Source organism: Micromys minutus (assembly GCF_963924665.1).
Source record: "Micromys minutus genome assembly, chromosome: 3".
NCBI lineage: Eukaryota > Metazoa > Chordata > Mammalia > Rodentia > Muridae > Micromys > Micromys minutus.
The window spans coordinates 13,082,288-13,099,294 of record NC_137972.1 but is presented as its reverse complement, the minus strand read 5'-3'; the positions used below and the strand labels follow the sequence as shown (position 1 = coordinate 13,099,294).

General features: G+C 45.4%; 1 protein-coding gene across 1 annotated transcript in view; it reads left to right on the top strand.

Annotated features, from left to right (window-relative positions):
- Positions 1 to 4,721: 4,721 nt before the first annotated feature.
- FAM234B (family with sequence similarity 234 member B) overlaps positions 4,722 to 17,007 on the top strand; it is a gene marked incomplete at its 5' end in the record, with an annotated part of 30,940 nt that continues 18,654 nt past the window's right edge. Inside the window, 2 exons of the mRNA XM_080913721.1 lie at positions 4,722 to 4,758; positions 16,976 to 17,005. Coding sequence (XP_080769847.1) covers positions 4,722 to 4,758; positions 16,976 to 17,005 — 67 coding nt within the window. The remainder of the gene's footprint in view (positions 4,759 to 16,975; positions 17,006 to 17,007) is intronic.

The following is a 17,007-nucleotide window of genomic DNA, read 5'->3' as shown; positions in this document are numbered from 1 at the left end:
TCCAAGGCCCTAAGATGTAGAAACACCAGACAGAGGGAGTCCAGGTCCCTGAACGACGGGGAAGAACAGAGCCCAGTGTTGCCTGCCCCACCCCCTTACTTTGTGACTTAACTCGTAATGAATTTGTATTCTCTAACGTGGCTGCAATATTCAGGTTGTTTGTTATGGCGATTACTTTCCCCTGGTTGACACGCACACTGAAGTCAGAAAGGGCCAGTGACAGTACTGTGTCTGGCCTTGAAGAAGGTACAGAGTAGTACATGCAGCTTCCTCATACATGTAACTTAGGAAGAGGGAGCCGGTGTTCTCACTTTCCACTGTACCACGGGACTTGTATGTTTTCACAGCACTAACCCCCGAGAGGAGGCAGAGAGTCTGGCAGCCCCAGTGTACTGAGAGAAATGAGTGGCAGCTGCCGGTGGACTCAGTGGTCCTGGATCCCACAGGAAGCCAGGAACCCCACTAGGAGGCTGGTCAGGACCAACAGAAGTGACTATGGTGTCCACAGAATGACAAGTATTAGAGAACATGATTTGACCTTCCTTTGATTAAGTTCAGGACACTCAAGAGATTTAAATGGATGCCAGGTGTGTCACAAAGACAACAAGAGGTGACAAATGTGGGTTCCTGTAAAATAAATTATACCTTTTCCCCGTCTAGCTTACAATCAAACTATGATTTATTTATTCAGCTTTTGTGCAATTACTAGGGATTACCCTAGTCTAATTCTCTAATGGCTAGAATGGCTACTTCCCAGCTGAATGGCTAGGTAGCTGCTGTTCTTGTCTTCTTGGGTTATTCCTGCTCCACCAGCCTGTCCTCTGGGTCCATTTCACTTGGGCATCATATCTAATGGAGACCTCCTCCTGCTCTTTTGTCTATCTTCCTCCTCCTTCACTCTCCCTCTTCCTCCTTTCTCTGTCACTCTCCAACTCTCTCTCCCTCCCTCCCTCCTAAGGTCCCTACCTGCTAGATGACTGAAAACCCACCTACCTCTTTTCCCTCCAATAACAGGCTGTAGCCATCATTGGTGTCCTGGGAAATGTCTTGGGCTACAGAATTAGCATTTGAATACATCATATCGGCAGACCAACCCCCAACAGGTTCCTTCTGTAAGTGATTGAGATGCCTGCCCACTTGGGATCAGTGAGGCTTCAGTTGTGATTTCTAGAACAATATTTTCTATTCAGAGAAGGCTCGGCTGTCAGGCGTGACAGGCTGTTTCAGGTCACCTCTCTCAGTCACCTTTCTATGACTATCCTTGGAGGCAGGCCAAGTCTGGAAGCCAGGGAGTCCTGAGGAATCTGTACTTTCTGTAATGACCTCAGTGGGTGTTTTGGCATCCAAGATATCCAGCCTACTGCTAACTGGGGAGAAACTCACAGGTGCTCTCTGTGGCAGAGGCAAGGATCCCGATACTTTCGGTGATTGCTTTGAGGTTTTTTTTGTTTTGTTTTGTTTTCCTTTTCTTTAAATTGAGAAGAAAGTCAGGAAGCAGAGGCAGGAGGGTTGACCCATGTTCCTCAAACTCAGTGAATTCTAAACCAGCCTGGATTAGGATTAGACTGTCTCCAGGAGACTCCTCCTCCCAAAAAGAAATACTAAAATAAATCGATGGAGGGAGGGGCAGGTTAAGTTTGAGGGATCTGATTCTGAGCTGTAATTCTTATGATGTGACAAGAGGAAGGCATCTGAAGGGGAAAAGGCAAACAAACTGGATTCCTGGCATCTGCTTCCCCCTGGGAATCTCTGCAAAGCTGGGCTGCTGAAGAGAAGAGTAGAAGTGTCACACAGATTAGGGGTGTGTGTACGTGTGTGTGTCATGTGCATGGGACACTTAGAATAACCATACCATTTACAGCAAAGTCCTAAACTTATAACTTTTTGTGTGCAGTCTATACATGTGTGTGTTCACATGTGTGACTGTACATGTGGAGTCTAGAGATACAGCCCAGGATCACCTGAGCAGGGGTGGCACTGCGCACAGTGGGCTCTCACACCAGTCACCATTTAGGAAAATGCCGGAGAGGCTTGCCCATGGACCTGCCAGATGGAGACGTTTTCTCAATTGAGGCTTCTCTTCCCAGATGACCTGAGCTCTGTCAAGTTGACAAAAACCGACCAGCACTCTCACTGAATCTGAAACTCAATGTTCCTGCTAGTCTGGCTTGATGGAGAACCACATGCTGGGACTACAGGACCATGCAATCATGCCTTGCTTTTGTGGGATGCTGAAGATCTGAACTCAGGTCGTCATGCTTGCCCAACAAGTGCTTCACCACTGAACTATCTCCTTTTTATTTTTATTTTTTAACTGAGATAGCATCTCCTTACACAACCCAGGCTGGCACTGAACTGGATCTCCAAGCTGCCACAGCCTCCTGAGTACTGACTTTGCAGGTGTGTTGCCACACCCAGCTGCAAAAAAAAAAAAAAAAAAAAAAAAAAAACCAAAAAAACAACAACAACAACAAAAAACAAAACAAAACAAAAAAACCCAAAAACCGAAAAAAAAATTAAATCCAGAATTTCATTTCATTTGGATTACATGAACAGGAGCATTCTTTTATCTTTTCACTATGGGAAGTGCACGGGCTTTTCTCCTTTCTCTACCCCGTGTAACCTGGCTATTCTGTGTCACCTCGCTGTCCTGTGTGCTCAAGTTGCTGACCTTCTATCTCCTTTTCATACCCCAGGGTCACTGACAACAGTCTTCACATCTCTGAATGTGATCTAATGGCTATGTCTGATACCAGGCAAGCAGCTTCTGGCTTGTTGTGACTTGTTTCTTCTCTTGGACGACCTATATTGCTATAAAGATTATGGCCTTTAAGCATAGGCAGAGAAGCTAGAAGACAGTGAACATTTCAACAATTATAGGTCATTAAAAATACTAGCACATAAGGGGCCGGTGCCATGGCTTAGTGGTGCTTGGGGTCAGCACTGACCACCTGAGTTCAAGTCCTGATACACACACAGTGGAAGGAAAGAATGTGTTTTCAAAATTGTGTATATACTCAGACTCACAGACATTCATACACAAGATAAATAAATGATAAAGAAGAATTAACGCTTAAATCGTTAAGCCAAAAATTACTATCATTGTTGTTAATATTAATTGCTCACTCCTTTTATTTAAAAAGGTTTATTTATTTTTATGTGTACAAGTATTGTGAGCTGCCATGTGGGTGCTTGGAATTGAACATGGGGCCTCTGGAAGAGCAGCCAGCGCTCTTAACCACCAAGCCATCTTTGCAGCCTCCAAATTTACAATTTTATTACTTAGTAAGTTAAAAATTAAAATGTTAATTAGCCAGGGGCTGTGGTATGTGTCTATAATCTCAGAACTAGGGCGGCAGAGGCAGACGCAGCTCTGGGAGTTTCAGGCCAGCCTGGTCTACATAGTGTGACTCTGCCTCAAATAACAGTAAGATCCACCGGGACACTAGGCTATTGATGAGATATTAGTTGCTGGTGCATAGTGCTTTGCACGTTTACATCTGACTCTCAGAACTCTTGTGACGAGGTTTATCAGCTTCTAGCAGGTGGTCAGGAAGCATCACTAGATAACTAAGGAGCTGCAGGGCCAAGCTAATGTTTTCTGCACCACGATACGACCTCTTGCTGCCTGTGAGTGAGAAACCAGGCAGCTCCTGTTGTCTGGACCTTGCCAGCCAGGAGCAGCAGGTAGAGTGTCTGACATCAGAACTGACATCAGGAAGCCCATGTCAGAGCCTCAGCACACCTCAGTCTGCCCTTGGGACAGGGAAAAGAGACACAGGAGCTGTGTGCTTGAAGAGGATAGTGTCGGCTTAATTCTCTAAGCAACAAGGCGAGAGTATCATTTTCATTTCAAGAGACCGGCCAGGTGTGGTATTGCAAGTCTGTAATTCCAGCACGTACACAGGGAAGGCGGGGGGGGGGGGGGGGGGGGGAGATTAGGAACTCCAGGCCAGTTTTAACTACATGGCCAATTCAATGCCAGTCTGTACTACATGATCTCGATATATAAATACACATACAAATAAACAAACCTATAAATGAGTAAATGAACTAATGAATACATCCATGTGTGCATGCATACATACATGCATGTATGCATGTATGTAAACAGGGTCTCGCTATATAGTCCTGGCTGGCTTGGAACTCTATATAGACCAGGTTGGCTTCAAACTCAAAGACCTTCCTGCCTTAGAAAGGCAAATCCGACCACACCAAGCCATAGATAAATAAACAAATTTGGTGCTTGGAAGCAGAAGGATTAGGAGTTCAAGGTCACCCTCACCTACAAAGCCAGTTTCCATTGTCTCCAAAACAGATGGGTAGACTGACTGACAGCTAGGACAGACAAACAAAGCCGAGTCTCAGTGATTTGCCAAGATGGTCCAGGTAGTAAATAGCGCAGGCAGGTTTCAAACCCAGTTTGTAAATTCCAAACCCACGCTAACTTCGCTCAGCCCGCGCCTTCCTAACTGTACAGTCTCATTCCAGGCTCTGTGTCCACCGGTTGGGGAGAGATGACTTCCCTTAGCGGCTGCTGAGGCACGAGCGTCTCAGCCTGGCGGTGGGCTCGGCCTGTGACCTGCGACAGTGGGCGCCTCCTCCTAGCCCGGCTCGCTGCAGGTCACACCTTTCCCGCCCGCAGCCCCACGCGCGGCCCGCAGCGAACTACACTTCCCGGCAGGACGCGGCGCGCGCACGCGCACGGGGGGGCCTCCGCCATGGCGACAGTGCTGTCCAGGGCGCTCAAGCTCCCGGGTAAGGAGTCTACAGCCCCGAGACCACGATGTGGAGACCTGGCTTGGGGAGAGAGGCGAGGCGAGGCGGGGCGAGGCGCGGCTGGGCCTGGCTGTTAGCTAGGAGGGCTGCAGCGCCCGGGGGACAGGAAAGGGGCGCCCTGGTGTGAGTCGGGGGACCAGGGACACTTGGGGACTCTTGGGGACTCCCGGGGCAGACACTGATGAAGGCGCGCGGGGCCCGGACGAAGGTGGAGGGGCGCGGCGGTGACTGTCATGTCAGAGCGCTTGTCGCCGGGGTCTCCGAGGGAAGGCCGGCCATTGGAGCATCCTTCCCTGAGCCCTGGGACTAGCTGCTGCTATCTGGGGCTGGACCAGAGGGGGAGCCGGGGGCTGCCGGACTGTAAGTGAGTGGCCTGGGCCGGAGCAGCATCCACTACTGACAGCAGCCTTGCCTCTGTGAGCTGGCCCAGGCAGGTGTTCTCCTTCCTCCTGTGTGGAAGTGGAAAGAGGAAAGATTAGGAAAATGGCTAATTGAATAATCACACAGGGTCGCACAGCAGGGCACTGGGTTGTTTGAATTGCGCTGTTTTAACCAAAGCGTATTTATTCTGTCGTTAGCAAATTTTAAACATTTAGGGCTTTTGGGGAAAAAAATTGTGGCTTTACTTACAAAAAAATTAAACACTAAGTTATAAGCGTTTATTGGCTGATTACTTAAGGGGAAAGCAGTTGTTTTCCCTGTCATGTTAGAAAGGGTATCTCTGAAATCAGTCAACTTGAGGCCTTAGGAAGGCTGTAGGGAGGGACCTTGTTCTCAGAGTTTCTAGTCTGCTACCTTGAAAAAGGCCCTGTGTCTTAGATGACTTGAAACTCCCTGTCTTTAGATCTTTCTCCCCTTCACTGGCTGCTTGGAACACTGGAAAGAACATTGATACGATCTGTCTTGAGTGCGTATATAATACCGAAATTAAGAGAGAGACATGTTTTCCCCACAGGATTCATTTACTTTGAATGCTATTTTTTCAAAGGTATGATTAAATGCCGGGCACTTTTAGCCTTTTTCGCTTGTTTGTATTAGAATCCTTGTTTTATTTCAGCGTAGGTGATTGTTACTCTCTGAGAATGAAACTGCAAAAGGGGGATGTACCTCAGGGTACAAGCTTAGCACCCATAGAGCCAAGTTCCACCTCCAGCACTGAACAAAAAGGTAGTAATAGTCAAGTGGAGGTGGAAGAAGAGACAATACCAGGGCGAGTATGAGGAAAACGCAATCCTTTTGTATACACTTCAAAATAATCTTTCAAAAAATAATGGGATAACAGCTTGCCTGAGCTCTTTCGTGTCTTCATCCTGAGAATGTGGTGCACACAGACTATCCTTGGGGTATTGGATTATAGTTGTCTCATCAGCAGACAGTCAAGGGTGATGGATACCTGTGTTTGGAAGGCAGTTTGGCCCTAAGGGATGAGCTATGATCAATACTAGAGCCTGCATGAGTATCTATATTTATTGTATGTGTTGTGGATTTTTAAATTTTGTTCGTTTTTTTTGTTTGTTTGTTTGTTTGTTTTTGTCTTTTGTCTTGTTTTTCTCCTGGTCTCAACTTGGTCCTTTTCCTTCACTACCCAAAATATAATTTGTGGCTTTTGTATTAGGTAGAAGTTGCTTTCTCAAAGCTGTTTCTGGATACTTTGTAATCGGGACTGGGAGACTGCAGGCCTGGTTGTGTTGCCATCCTCAACTCTCTTCTGTGTGAAGGAAGTAAATGGAATGTTGGCTAAGAGCAGGACAGGGGCTCTGGTTTCGACTGCATCAGTTTTGATTTGACTTCTGTTCTGAGGATACCATCCCGGGCCTTGTTTTGCTAGGCATGCAAGCTACCGGCCGAGTGCTGAGTGGCTGAGCTGCGATCTCAGCCATGCCCCAGACTAAATGCATTCTTCACTTGCTTAGCTGCTGTATCTCTTTAAGCATTAGTTTCCTCATCTGCAATAGTAGTGTTGTTCTAGAACATTCTCTACATGCCACGCACAACTTTGCTTATTTATCTCGCAGGGTTATTTGGAGTAGTAAAAGAAAGATAGTTGTCCTTAGGAATTTAATTAGCTTCTGACACATTAGCCGTAGTTTTAGTCATTAGTAGCTTATGTGGGTGGTACATGACCGAAGGCCTCATCCAGCAGATCCTGGGACGAAGCTCGGCTGGGGATGCATTTCATAATCTAAAACCTGTTCACTGAGCTCAGGTTGGAAAGGTGTTTGGCTCCCAGGCCTGGCATGAGGTTAATAAGTAACAGAGGGACAATGTGGCATTTATAAACCTTGTAAGGCAGCTTATCTCTTAGGTGTATTTTTTTTTTTTTTTAAAGTTTGAAGGTCAAACACCAAAGGGACTGCTAAAGTATAATGTTATTGTTGTGGTTTGTTTTATGATATATGACTTGGAGAGTCTGTGCCCCTAGGTAAACTAACCCAGCCTGGGGGTTATTTACTCTAGTATAGGTACATAGCCCATCGCACGTGTAGGTTACGGTACATGCTGTGGTGCCAGGTGTCCCAGGGTAGCACACATTTCAATGTATCTCTCTAAGGACACTTGGGCACATCACAGCTGCTTTTTCTTCGTACGCATGTTTCCTCTGCACCATTCAGGGACACTACTGAGTCACCATCTCAGCCTCCTAGGAGGAAAAGCAGGCTCCGAAAAGCTTCTATGTCTGTGTGTTATGAAACCAGTGCCTTATCTTATGTTCTTCGCAGACATAAAAAAAGTTAATTATATAAATATGTGTACGTGTCTGTGTGGATATGTTCATGTGTTTGCAGGAGCCCCTGGTGGCTGGAGGCATAGCATTCCCCCGACCCCCAGGTTGTGAGCCGCTTCCCATTAGTTTGAGGAATCCAATGCCGGTCTCTCCAAGAGCAGTGCATGCTCTTAGCTACTAAGTCATCTCTCCAGTGCCTCTTCTCAGACACTTCATTGACTGAACTGGGGCCTGGGAAGATGGCTCAGTGGGTAAGAGTGGTTGCTGTACTGAGGAATTGAGTTGGGATTCCTGGCACCCACATAAAAAGCTGGGCACGGCCACATGTGTACCTAGCAACCCCAGTGCTGCAGAGGGTAGTAACGGGAAGATTGTTGATGCTTGCTTGCTTCCAACCTAGTTTAGGGTCAGTGTGAGATCTTTCTCCAAGAATATAAAGTGGAGAACAATACAACAGGATTCCTGACATCCTCTTCGGGCATGTGTACAGAAATCAGCATATACACATTGTACATGTACCACACAGGTTCCCTTTTACTATCATACCACACACACAGACACACAGACACATACACACACTACACATACATATATATCATACACACACATACACCATATACATGTGTATCACAATCTCTCTCCCTCCACGTCACACACACACACACACACACACACAAACCTGTTCTCACTGGAAGCAGCAGCCTCAGACTGAGTCTGGGTCCTAGACTGTGAAGCACAGGTTCACGTCTGGCCTGAGTCTGGCCTAAGGCGAATCGGGGACTTGTTCTGCCCATTTGTTGTCTTTCTGTGGATAGAAAAAAAAATCCTTTGCCAAACCAAAATTTGCAGTCCGCAGTAACTGGGCCAACATTTGTTTCTTTGTGTTAGTGTGAATGCAAATATTTGTCATGCTCCGAAGGTTGGTTTCAATCTGTCCCCAATCTCCTGGGACCTTTAAAGGCAGCAGCCAATGATGGCTCTGTGCTTTGAGGTGCTGACTTCATACTTCAGAGGCCCCGAACTTTATACCATAAGTTCTTCCCCTGAGGACTTTGTAGCTTTTCTTTCTTTCTTTCTTTCTTTCTTTCTTTCTTTCTTTCTTTCTTTCTTTCTTTCTTTCTTTCTTTTTTCTTTGTTTCTCTCTCTCTGTTTGTTTGCTTCTTTCTCTTTCTTTTTTCTTTTAAAGATGTATTCATTTATTTAATGTATGTGGGTACACTGTAGCTGTCTGTCTTCAGACACACCAGAAGAGGGCATCAGATCCCATTACAGATGGTTGTGAGCCACCATGTGGTTGTTGGGAATTGAACTCAGGACCTCTGGAAGAACAATCAGTGTTCTTAGCCGCTGAGCTATCTCTCCAGACTGCCCCCCCCCCATTTTTAATAATAAGTAATTTCTTCTTTGTTTGCTTTTAAAAAGATATATATATATATATATATATATATATACACTGTAGCTGTCTTCAGACACACCAGAAGAGAGTACTGGTGTGTTGCTGGAAATTGAACTCAGGACCTCTGGGAGAGCAGTCAGTGCCCTTAACCACTGAGATATTTCTCCAGCGACTTTGTAGTTCTATCACTTTGTTCCTACTATCCATGTAGCCCAGGCTGATCTGAAGCTCATCACACAGCAGAGACTGACTATAAATGCCCGATTCCCTGCCTCCACCTCCTAAGTGTTGTGGTCATAGGCATGTGCTACCACCCTAGGGGAAATTAGCTTAGTAAAAGGTTTTTAAATACATTTATTCTTATGTGTGTGTGTGTGTGTGTGTGTGTGTCTGTGTGTGTGTGTATGCATGCACATGTGTGATGGTGGTAAGAGGCATGGATATATGGCATACATGTGGAAGACAGAGTATAACTTGCAAGAAATGAGTCAGGTTATATCTCGGGATTGAACTCAGGTTGTCAGGTTTGGCACCCACTGAGCCCTCTTGCTTTCTCTTTCCCAGGCTGTCCTCAAACTCTTGAACCTACTGACTTAGGTGCTTTACCAACTGCCAGGTTGCCTCTTGTCATGGTTAGAACTTGATTCCCCCTAAGCCTAGATGGCATGCCATTCCTTTGCCATTCTTGAGGTCTTGTGGTTTTTATGAGAATGTTCAGGGATGGTTATTTTATACCGGGTTCTCTTTGGCCTCTGTGCTCCGTTTAGTCTGCAGTTATGTTTGCCTGGATTACAGGATCTCTCCATTTTCATTGGACTCTCCTTTAAGTACCAGGTCCATTTTCTTTCCTCTTCACTTATACCTCTGTGTGTCACTCAGTTTCTTGGTTTTTCTTTGGTTTGAGGTTTTTTAAATTTTTAAAAATGATGTGCTAATGTATGCATGGGTTTACACATGTGAGTGCAACGCCTGTGGAGGCCAGAAGAGGGCGTCAGATCCGGGAGTTGCAGGCAGTTGTCAACTGCTAAAGCAGATATGGCAGCTGAACTCGGATTCCCTGGGAGAGGCATGTGTGTGCTTGACCATTGAGCCTTTTTTTTTTCCCCAGCTCTGGATTAAATGTTTTGAGACAGGGTTTCTTTTTGAAGCCCGGGTTGGTCCAAAACTCGAAGCTGGCCTGGAATTCCAGGCACCCCCCCCCCCCCAGCCTGCTGAGTTCTGGAATATAGGCATGAGGCTCCATACTTTTCTGCTTCAAAAGCTTTGACCTTGGGTGGTAGAAGAAGGGAGGCCAGACTGCCTTGGTTTCAACTTACTTGCTATTTAACTATGTGGGCCGCTTTCCAAATGCTTCACCCTCAGTTTCCTTCTCCAGAAAATGGGAGGCATTTCTGTCATAAAGCTGTTTCAGTTTCCTGAGGGGAGAAATTCAAAGAGCCTAGAGGAACGGCCAGCTTTGTTAGCTATATAATTTAGGTTGGTTTACACTGGTCATCGTCTATGTTCTGCTTTCAGAAATACCTCCCCCCTTTTTTTCCTGATTATACAATTTTGTTATTGTTGACCTTTTTTTTTTTTTTTTTTTTTTTTTTTTTGATACAGAGTCCTAACCATGTAGCCTTTAAATTTATGGTTCTGCTAGGAGTGCCAGACCAGTAAGAATGCCTTTTCTAAATTTGCTATGTTGTTGCTGTTTTTCCATTGTTCTCCTGACTCCTGATAATTAAACTTTTCATCTCCTGAACTGTGGTTGCTTCTTAGAAGTAGCACATCTTTTTATGAATCCTTATTTCAGAAGAGACGTTATTAAACTTTTCGGAACCCACTGGGAAATAAAGTGCTCAATAGCTTTTCACCTTCCTGTAAGATTGGCGCGCCCTCCTCCTGGAAGGCTCACTGAGGGTGGAACCCAGGACCTTATGCACACCCTGAAAGGGCTAATCTATATCCCTGCTCACTCTTCCTCCCCTGAAATCTTTTCCTGATTTTGCTTGCGGCACTTTGTTGTAGCCTCTCTTGAGCCTTTGCAGAGCTCTGCCGTGTCTTAGAGGAGTGAATGTCAATGCTGGTTCCTTTCTCCAGACTGCTCCTGTTTTGCTTTGGGTTACTTTGGGTTACTTTGTTACTGGCTGGGTGGGGAGCAGAGTTTGCCAAGGCAGAGCTGGAAACTAGGATTTACTGAGGACGTGGAGCTCAGATCCCTTTCCCAGTAACTTGCTTCCTCTGCTGGCTCTGCCCAGGCTAGTAGACTGCAGGGGCTTAGAGCTGTGCGGAGGTAGCCTTGGCTCCTTTTGTGCTGACTCTAAATCTTACCTATGAACTTCACACTTACCTTTGCAGCTGGAGCTGCAAAGTAGGTCTGGGCTCTTTTTTGTTTTCTTCATTCTGTCTTGTGTTTAAGACTGAGTTTCACTACGCAGACCTGGCTGGCCTTCTCTCAGAGACCCACTGTCCTTCCTCCCGAATACTGGGATTAACAGTGTACATCACCACCATGCCTGTCATCCTTTGTTTTTAAGACATGTACTCTCTGTAGAGCTCAGGCTGGCCTTTTATATAGACCAGGCTGGCCTGGAACTTATGGCAATCCCCTTGACTTGTTTCCCACATCCAGGTGTTTTGTTTTGTTTTTGAAACAAGGTCTTACGTAGCCCAGGCTGGCCCTGCAACTCATTTTCCAGATGAGGGCATTGATCCTCCTGCCTCTACCTTAAGTGGAAGGACTGTGGGTATGCACCGCCGTGCCTGGCTGTGCGTGGGGCTTCTGCTTACCCAGCATGAGCTTTCCAGTTATGCTTGAGTTGCTACCAGTTTGATCCTAGGACAGCCTTAAGTTTCCCAACCATGATTTATTGTTATTCTGCACAGCTTAGCGATATTTTGTATTGAATCCTCTGAGTTATTGTCTGGTTTCTGTCTCCCAGCTGGCCCCTGTCTGTCAAAGCAGCCAGCCTCTTCAGGACTGACAATGCCTAGAGTTACTTTCTAACCACTGGGCATCTGTAGAGATCAGCACCCGCACTTTTCTCTTGGTTTTGTGTGTCTGCTTTTTGTCATGGTCTGTTAGACATAGGTGTTTCTATGATCCTAGACTTTATGTTTTCAAGGATGAAATGATTGGTTGGTTTACATATTCATGAGACAAGGAAGGGTCTTACCAGTTAGAACAAATGGGCTCTGTGCTCCCAAGCCTGGGTGTGAATCCTGGGCTTTGCTTCTCCCTAGATCCTGTGTGGTCTTAGGCAAATCACCTCTGTGTTTCAATTTAAAAAAAAAACATTTTATGCTATTTGAGGAAGCATTTTAAAGATTTATTTATTTTATGTATATGAGTACACTGTCACTGTCTTCAGGCACACCAGAACAGGGCATCAGATCTCATTACAGATGGTTGTGAGCCACCATGTGGTTCCTGGGAATTGAACTCAGGACCTCTGAAAGAGCAGTCAGTGCTCTTAACCTCTGAGCCATCTCTCCAGCACCCTGTGTTTCAATTCTTTTGTTGATAAAATAGGTATTAGACCCCTCATATAGGGTCATCATGAGGATTTGATGAATTAGGATACCTGGGGTGTTTGGGTCAGCCCTGAGGTTGGTAGGCAGTTGAGACATTTTAAATTCTTACCACAGTATCATTATCAACACCAATTCTGTGGACTCCGTTTCTTTGTTCAAGTACTGATGCATTCATCTCCTGTTTTTCCAGGAGATAGAATTTCCCGAATTTGGCAGCAATTGTTCATACATTGTATGTTGGGAATGTATTGCATTTTCCCTCCTTTCCTCTCCCCCTCTATCTCCCTCCTCTTATTCTTTTTGCTGTCTCTCTCTTCTCTTCTGGTTTAAAGGAAGGTTCGATAACAGAAATACCTCCCAGGACATTATTAATTAGAAGTTTGTATTCCTACAAAAGAACATCTACTAGTTATTTTTTTCTTATAGGTTCACTAAAATTGCGTTTCCATAGCATGTGGTGCCAGGGCCTTTCCCTTCCCAGAATAGCATAAGGTTCATGTGAGAGCCTTTCTTTTGTTCTGTTAACTGGGTCTTGTCGGTGGGTTCAGCTGGGCCGTTGTGTTTCTTTGGGACTCTTGGGAGGCAGAGAGCTCCAAGATTGATTGAAGTAGATGCTGCTGCTAAATTTTCACTTGGTGCTTAAAATCCAGGGGCAAGGCAGTAGGGTGGCCTGAGGGTGGTTCAGAATCCACGGAACCTTTAGGAGGATTGGCGTCTGAGGCTGCCAGCGTTTACTGAAACAGTGCATTATCTGGAATGTGATGGCATGGTTCTGTCCTGTCTGTGGCCAGACCACACCCTCGTATTTCTTCCTTTGCAGAAAACCTACTTTTAAAAGTATGGGCATGCCTTATTGTGTGCAGAGAAGGGTCACCCACACTCTTCCTCAGGTCATGGGTGAAGAAGTTGGAGGAGTCTAACCTGGAGATGGGAAGGCCAGGCAAAGGCTGCTGACATATTTAGGCGGTATGATAGAGGCTAACATTGATTCTGACCATAATCCAGGCACTTTCCTAATCCTTATAACAATCAAGAGATATGAATAATAATTGTTATTGTTTATAAATGGAAAAATTGGGGCCCTATGGAGTTAAGAGAGGGAAGGGCTCACATAGTTGGTAAGTGAGCCAAACTGGTCCTACGTAGTGGACAGCTGAATTCTTTTCTTTTGGTAAGAGAATGCAAGCTTGTGTGAACTCACTGTAGCTGAGGCTGTCCTTCACCTCCCGATCCTCCTGTCTTGGCCTCCCAAATAGTAGATGGAGACCAGTGAGTTCCCTAACACTGGTCACATTTAGCTGGGTGCCAAGCAACTGCTTGGTTTTTGAAAGGAGACATGGTTTGAAGCAGGGATTATATGAACTTCTAAATTTTATCCCAGGATTTCAAGATTTGATATGTTTTCTTAGTTGTCAGGAGTATTTTTTAAAATTTATTTATTTATCAGGCTGGGCAGTGGTGGCACACACCTTTAATCTGGAGGCAGAGGCAAATGGATCTCTGAGTTTGAGGCCAGTGTGGTCTGCAAGTTTCAGGACAGCCAGGGCTACACAGAAAAACCTTCTGTGTATATGGGTCCTTTAGAACTAGAATTACAGAGAGTTGTGAGTCACCAGGCACTTGCTGGGAGTTAAACCCTGTTTCCTGGAAGGGCAGCAAATTTTCTTAAACATTAAAATAATGTGCCATCTCCCCAGCTCCTTTTTTGTTTTTAAAAACGTTCTTTTATATACATGTGTGTTTTGCCTGTGTTTGGCACATGCATGAAGTGCCTGTGGAGGCCAGGAGAGTGTATAAGAATTGCAGGGACTGGGGTTACAGTTGGTTACGAGCTTACCATGTTGTCTGAGTTGGCCTAGAACTCAATATGTAAACTAGGCTAGCCTCAATTTTGTGTTTGGCTAGACTCAATTCAGTCTTTTTGCCTGTCTCCAGTGTGCTTAGAGTCTGAGACAGGAAGATCCTGGGGGTTTGCTGGTCAGCTATTCTAGCCACAACTGGTAAGCTCAGTTTCAGTGAGAGACTGTGTCTCAAAGATGAGAGGAAAATACAGGAACCTGACCTCTGATCTCTATATGGGCACACACAGGCAAATGCACGCCCCCAACACATATATACACGTACTTAACACACACACACACAAATGTGGGGTGGGGATGGGGGTGTAGGTGGGGAATCAAGTTCAACCCTAGCATGACAGCACACAACTATCACCTCAGCATTTAGAAAGTCAAGGCACAGAGTAAGAGACCCAACTTGAAAATAAGCAAAGGGTCATATTTGATGTTCACTGCATAAAATAAATAGCTTTGAAAATGAGAATAAAGAGAAACTCCTGGTTCATCGATTACCACGTTACCTAGTGTGGTCTGTGTTTTTGGAAAGGGATAAAGGCTGTGAAATGGTTCCGTGGGATGCTGTTTAATGAACAGTTTATTATACAAACGCTAAACTTCACGCTCCAGGTCTTCCACCCTCCGTTTTGGTCTCCATGTCTGTTTTCCTGCTTTGCTTTGTGTATTATGTACACAGAAGTAACATCCCGAGGGGCATCAGCAAGACCGAGACCTGTACCAGCCATTTTTTCTCAGCACTGGCTGGACTGCCTTTCCCTTTTTAATTCGTCTGGGTTAAAGGTTTAACAGTCATCTCCCTTAGTCATAGCTTACCAGGTGGTTTCCAAAGAGAAAACCTTTTCTCAGCCATAGCTTGACATGAAGGTGCAGGTCAGCTACCGGGAACCGGGTGTGGGCATGCACCCAAGCCTCTCTAATCTATCCCTTAGAGTCAGTGTGGAGTCTGGGCAGAAGCAAGGTACAGGCTGTCTGCCACCTCTGTTTGTGGATTCTGCCACTTCTCCTAGGACGCATGCTCAGAATAGCAGTCTTCCTCCCTTTACAAAAAGCTGTTCTTAAGGATATCCAAATCACAGGACAGCTCTGAGAAGTGAGGTTTGTCAAACTTCATGCAGTATTCAGCTTGCTAACTTGTTTCCATAGAAACAACAGGGAAACCAGAGACACTCTGTGAGAGATAGCATATGGAGGAGAATTGTCTAGAAGTTTATGAGGAACAATCATACCTCATGGCTCTGAGAAAATCTAACGCAGGAACAGACTAGGTGTACCTCGAGCTGGCTGTGGGGGTGCACACATATAATCCCAGCACTGGGGATGCTGAGGTAAGAGGGTCATCATAGGCTCAGGGACAGCCTGGGCTACATAGTGACTCCCTGCCTCCAATTGATAGATGAATACATGCATGTATACATGAAAGAAGGAATAAAAAAATTAAAAATCAAAGCCACGGCCATATTTGTTAGTGGAATTCAATGAAATTAGGAAGCTAGTAAGAGGTATAGATATTTGGGCTGACAAGATGCTTCTGCAGGTAAAAGGTCTTGCCGCCAAGACTGGTTACCTGGGGTCAATCCCTGGGACCCACAGGGGCAACCGTAGTTATAGATTGTGCTAAAGAACGTCGGAAGTTATTTTCCTATCCAACTGCAGCTGGTAACTGCTGCACTGTTCTTCTCTAAAAATAAAGTATTTTATGTGTATTGGTGTTTTACATATTTGTAGGCCTGTTTACAAAATGCATTCCTGGTGCCCAAAGAAGTAAGAGAGGGCTGTGGATCTCTAAAACTAGAGTCACACCTAGTTGTGAGCCACCACCTTGTATGTGGCAGGAATAAAGCCTGGGTCCTCTGGAAGAGCAGTACTCTTAACCACTGAACCGTATCTCCAGCTCTACCTTCGTTTAATAAACCACACATCTCTTACATAGCAAGCTGGCCTCACACTCAGCTGAGGATGACTCTGAACTTCAGATTCCACTACTATTTCCCAAGTGTTAGAATGAGAGGCATTCACCACCATGGCACTGGGGGCAAACCCAGGGTTTTGTGCATGCTAGGCCAGCATTCCACCTCAAACTGATGTACACCCCGCATCCTTTCATGTGTTTTGGGGACAGGATTCTTTATTGTTACATCTACAAAACTATATGTATGTATATATATATATATATATATATATATATATATATATATGTATATATATGTATTGGAGCGAGGTCAGATGACAGCTCGTGTAAGTGGATGTCTCCCATTGTGTGGGCCTTGGGGACTGAGCTCAGGTCACAGGCCTGGCAGGAACTGCTTTCACCCACCGAACCACATCACTAGCCCATGCGGCAGGAGCGTGCTTTGTAGCCCAGGCTAGCCTCGAACTCATGGCAATTCTGAGATAGCCTCACAAGAATTGAGATGAAAGGCCTGAGCTGTTATGCCTGGCTCCCTGCTCTCATGATTACTGACTGACCCCCACATGGGAGAGCATGTATCTGTCCAGGCCTGGCTTATTTTGGCTAACACAGTGTATTCTGGTCTTTTCAATTTTCTTAACCTCCCCCTGCCCCAAGACAATAATTTTGGAACAATGGACTCCCTCTGACTCCCCTCCTCCGCCACTAATTATACAGAAGGCCACTGCAGTCTAAATGCTGTAAAGCTAGGCTTCTTGTTGCGATTTTGCTTTCATTTCTGTCTGTCTTTCCAGGGAAGAAGAGCCCAGACCTCGGCGAGTATGAC